General features: G+C 47.3%; 1 protein-coding gene across 1 annotated transcript in view; it reads right to left on the bottom strand.

Annotated features, from left to right (window-relative positions):
* Positions 1-2: 2 nt before the first annotated feature.
* The window catches only part of LOC127916637 (serine/threonine-protein phosphatase with EF-hands 1-like), an 82,051-nt gene continuing 76,640 nt past the window's right edge, over positions 3-5,413 (bottom strand). The window contains exon 18 of the mRNA XM_052498949.1: positions 3-746. Coding sequence (XP_052354909.1) covers positions 3-746 — 744 coding nt within the window. The remainder of the gene's footprint in view (positions 747-5,413) is intronic.

Here is a 5,413-nt window from a genome sequence, read left to right as displayed (position 1 = left end):
GGTTACGTATTGCTGGTGGGGCGGCCTCTCACTGGGAGGGGGTGGCAGTGGTCCTGACCGGCTGTGGGTATGATGTCACAGTTGAGAGTGAAATGTTCCTCTGTGGTAGTCTGGGGGTGTGTCTGTCTCCTCCCGAACCCCAGGCGCAAAGGTGGTGAGGGCCCAGCCAGGAGGGAGAGGGGGAGCTCCACCACCGCCGATGGAGGGTCATGAGGAAGACGAGCTGGGGGCTTGGAGTTGAAAGATGGTGGGGTGGTCCATCTTCTGGATATGGAGGACCGGCCCCCAGGGGCGGGGGTGGGGGGCCAGGGGTCCTGAGGGTCTGCCAGGTGGGGGCTGGGGGTAGAGGGGACGTCCACCATTGGGAACCGGAGGGGCCCCAAAGGAGGGTTTTGGCTCAGACGGGCCCCCATAGGGCCAGGGGAGGGGGCAAGCCTTGGTGTCTGCTGCGAGGCTGGGGTGGTGGAGGTGCCGGGCTGAGCTGGGATCCGGGCCCTCCTGGAACAGGCGGGGTCCCCGGCTCTGGAAGTTCTGGTTGGGTCATGGGGTGTTGGGGATTGGGGGAGGGGGTCCGCCAGGGGTCTCTGGTCACGGGGCCTGCCCTGGCCCCTGGGGGAGGCTGGGCGCTTGCCTGGGGAAAGGCTGGGGCCTTGAGAACCGTGGAGGGCCATGAGGGGCCCCCACCACCAAACGGTCTGGGGCCTGAGGAACGGCCTCCTGGAGGTACCATGGGGGTCTAGGGCCTCCTGTGGAAGCATATAGGGTTTCAAACATCACACACTTTGTCTGACATAATTTTGTCTTACATGGGCCATGGTTAAAAAACAACCAACCAACTAGTGCCTCTATGCATTGGTTAGAAATATATGTAGCCCTTGTCACCTAGTGGCTGGTGTGACTGTGAGACCAGGTGAGAATTGGGGTATAAGTTAGCGAGCCCCCTCAACTCGATTAGCGAGCCAGTGTTCCTGCCATGGACGACACACGTGGCCTGTGCCAGGTGTTGTCAAACGCTTGGTCAGCAACTTTTGTTTATTTTTCTGTAAAGGGTTTAACCGCTTACTCAAGTAAATGACAGCTATGATTTGTATTGCAGTAACGTCTTCAACACTGTTGGGAAGCGGCTTGGAAGCCGGTTGTAAACTGGGAACAGGGTACAGGGTACAGGGTATAGGGAACAGGGTACAGGGTATAGGGAACAGGGTATATAGGAACAGGGTACAGGGCATAGGGAACAGGGTAAAGGAACAGGGTATAGGAACAGAGTATAGGGAACAGGAACAGGGGTATAGGAACAGGGAACAGGGAACAGGGTATAGGAACAGGGTATAGGGAACAGGCACAGGGAACAGGGTATAGGGAACAGGGTATAGGGAACAGGGTATAGGAACAGGGTATAGGAACAGGCATAGGAAACAGGGAACAGGGTATAGGGAACAGGGTATAGGAAACAGGGAACAGGGTATTAGGAACAGGAATAGGGAACAGGGTATAGGGAACAGGGTATAGGAAACAGGAACAGGGTATAGGAAACAGGGTACAGGAACAGGGTATAGGGAACAGGTATAGGAACAGGGTACAGGGTATAGGGAACAGGGCATAGGAAACAGGGAACAGGGTATAGGAACAGGGTACAGGGTATAGGAAACAGGAACAGGGTATAGGGTATAGGAACAGGGAACAGGGTATAGGGAACAGGAACAGGGCACAGGGAACAGGGAACAGGGGTATAGGAACAGGAACAGGGTATAGGGAACAGGGCACAGGGAACAGGGTACAGGGTATAGGAAACAGGGTAGTTAGGAACAGGAACAGGAACAGGGTATAGGGAACAGGGCACAGGTACAGGGCATAGGGAACAGGGTACAGGGAACAGGGAACAGGGTACAGGAACAGGGTGGTAGGGAACAGGAACAGGGTATAGGAACAGGGTACAGGGTAGCAGGGAACAGGGTATAGGGAACAGGGTATAGGGAACAGGGCATAGCACAGAACCATGAAACGTATATGCTTAACAATGTAATATGAACGGTGTCTTTTTACTAATGTTGTGTATTTAATAAAGTATTTGAAGTTTTAATAGATTTGGGATTGCCCCTAGCAGGTGGACTAGTTTAATATTCTTTGTTATATATGTTTGTTTATATGTTTCCCGCCGCCCTTTCTGCAGAGTCCTCCGGGGCAGGCTGGTTTTAGAAGGAACTATTGGGTTAGAGAGCAAAGGCAAGTCGGGATGAATTTACATGCGTGTTCGATACTAATATCACCAGTGTGTTATCATCTGTCAAAGAGTGTTTAGTCACCAGTGTTCTCTTACAAAGAGTGTTTAGTCACCAGTGTGTTATCTTACAAAGAGTGTTTAGTCACCAGTGTTCTCTTACAAAGAGTGTTTAGTCACCAGTGTGTTATCTTACAAAGAGTGTTTAGTCACCAGTGTTCTCTTACAAAGAGTGTTTAGTCACCAGTGTGTTATCTTACAAAGAGTGTTTAGTCACCAGTGTTCTCTTACAAAGAGTGTTTAGTCACCAGTGTTATCTTACAAAGAGTGTTTAGTCACCAGTGTGTTATCTTACAAAGAGTGTTTAGTCACCAGTGTTATCTTACAAAGAGTGTTTAGTCACCAGTGTTATCTTACAAAGAGTGTTTAGTCACCAGTGTGTTCTCTTACAAAGAGTGTTTAGTCACCAGTGTGTTATCTTACAAAGAGTGTTTAGTCACCAGTGTTCACAAAGAGTGTTTAGTCACCAGTGTCTTACAAAGAGTGTTTAGTCACCAGTGTTATCTTACAAAGAGTGTTTAGTCACCAGTGTTATCTACAAAGAGTGTGAATATACTTAATGTTAAGTGTTTACATGCAAGTCTTGGCATTATTTCTTGCCCTGCTGCTATCTATCCATAATGTATGTCTTCTATACCAGGGGTTCCCAAACTCCTTCACTGGCCCAGCACTGGGGAACTTCACTCCCCAAGGTCTGCAACACTAAGATGACGAGAGCAACTGATGATGCACTACCTCATTTTGAAATTGTGCCTTGTGCATTCCACGATTACAACTTTCAAGAGTACGTTTAAAAGTTGGACTGGGTTACTGCCGCCCCCTTCCGAGCCAGCGCCTCTGGATTCATGCATTGTATTATTGTTTTGTTATGTAATAAACCTTGGCACTTTGGTCAACTCTGACAGACCTGTAATTGACTTGTCTTGAGGACCTCCCCTCGTGTAGAACAAGGTGGTGCAGTACAGTTTATATATAGCAACACATTACACTTGTTCAAGATAGTTATCATGGCTTATCTCAAACACCGCTACAAAACCATATTAATACAACCTCTAGAGGCTGCTGCAGTACATTGTAACCTCTAGAGTCTGCTGCAGTACATTGTAACCTCTAGGGGCTGCTGCAGTACATTGTAGCCCCTAGAGGCTGCTGCAGCATACTGTAAAGATCTAGAGGCTGCTGCAGTACATCTGTAACCTCTAGAGCACATATGTCAGAGTCAAGGCCCGCGGGCCACATCCGGCCCGCGAGAAGGTTTTTTACGGCCCCTGGGATGATCTTGATTTATTATTAGAACCGCCCGCAGACCGCAGCAAGCCGGCAGCCCGCAGATCTTTACACGCACCAATACTACATTTCCCACAATGCAACGGTGACGCACCGAGCAGTAGGCTGCTTCATTTCAATATTTATTATAACAGCAGTTGTCAGCATCACAGTAAAAATTAACTTTCAGATACCCATCAAAAATGGCAAAACGGAAGGTGGACACTGAGAACCGGGGGTTTCAAACAAGGTGGGAGTCGGAGTATTTGTTCACGGAGGTAGCTGGAAAACCTGTGTGTCTTCTGTGTGGAGAAAGTGTGGCGGTACTGAAAGAGTATAATCTGAGACGACATTATGAAACGAAACACGCGGACAAAAACAAGAATATGGACATGGAACAAAGGCTACAAAAGGCAGAGGAATTAAAACGAGGCCTCAAATCCCGACAGGCTCTGTTCAAAAAGCCAAATCACAAGGCCAGGCTGCTGTCAAGGCCAGTTTTATTTTGGCAGAAGAGATCGCTAAATCAGCCCGGCCATTTACGGAGGGGGATTTCATCAAAACTGCATGATTAAAGTTTGTGACGAAGTTTGCCCAGAAAAAGGCAACTCTTTTTAAATGTGAGTCTGAGCAGAAACACCATTGCCGAGAGTAGACCAGTTGTCCATCAATCTAAAAGAGCAGCTTGTGAAAAAGGGAAAAGATTTCATTGCATATTCCTTGGCTGTGGATGAGAGCACCGACATTTCTGACATTGCCCAGTTGTCAATTTTCATCCGCGGAGTGGACTCCAGCCTAAGCGTGACAGAGGAGTTTTTGGCTTTACGTCCTATGCATGGCACAACTACGGGGCATGATTTGTATGAAGAGGTGTCAAGATGTGTAAATGAGATGGAGCTGCCTTGGGAAAACTTGTGGGTTTGACAACCGACGGAGCACCTGCGATGTGTGACACAGGAGCGGACTGGTGGCGAAGATACGGGAAAAGATGCAAGAGGAAAACGCGACAGGTGAGCTGACAGCTTATCATTGTATCATACACCAGGAAGCGCAGCGGTAAAGCCTTGAAAATGGAGCATGTAATGAGCATCATCACGCGCACAGTTAACTTTATCAGAGCCAAAGGTTTGAATCACCGCCAGTTCAAGGCATTTCTGACGGAGTTAGAAACGGAGCATGGTGATTTGCCTTATCACACAGAGGTGCGATGGCTAAGCCAGGGAAAGGTGCTTCAAAGATGTTTCGAGCTTCGTGAGGAGATTTGTCTGTTCTGGACAGCAAAGGAAAGACACAACACAACTCCGAGACGAAATGTTTCTGTGCTTTTCTGTGAATCATCTGAATGCAATGAACCCAGCTGCAGGGTCGGGATCGTCATTTGATATGTACAGTACAGTGAAGGCATTTAAAACTAAACTGTTAGACGCAGATGCGGAAAGAAAATTTGAGCCACTTTCCCAGGAAAAATTGATAGATAGAAATTGCCATTATTGTTTTTTTCTTTGAAGTCCCACTGTTAGAAAATATAGGCTACTGATGGTGCCTTGAATACTGGTTTCTTTCATTTAATGTTCATGTTATGGGGATTTTTATATAAAGGAAATTTGTCTTTGTGTCTGTTGAAAATTAAAGATTACTGACAGAGCCACAAGAAAATATTGCTTTATTTATCTGATCATATTGGAATATATTTGTTAGGTTTTCAGTAGGTTCAATTAGGTTCACTAGACTATATGCGTCATTTAAAAATTTTTCAATGAACATTCGAACAGTCCGGCCCTCGGCTTGTAGCTAAATTTTTATTTGGCCCTCCGTCCATTTGACTTTGACACCCTGCTCTAGAGGCTGCTGCAGTACATTGTAACCTCT

Source organism: Oncorhynchus keta, chromosome 37 (assembly GCF_023373465.1).
Source record: "Oncorhynchus keta strain PuntledgeMale-10-30-2019 chromosome 37, Oket_V2, whole genome shotgun sequence".
In the NCBI taxonomy this organism is placed as follows: Eukaryota; Metazoa; Chordata; class Actinopteri; order Salmoniformes; family Salmonidae; genus Oncorhynchus; species Oncorhynchus keta.
This window is presented reverse-complemented; position numbering and strand designations above follow the sequence as displayed.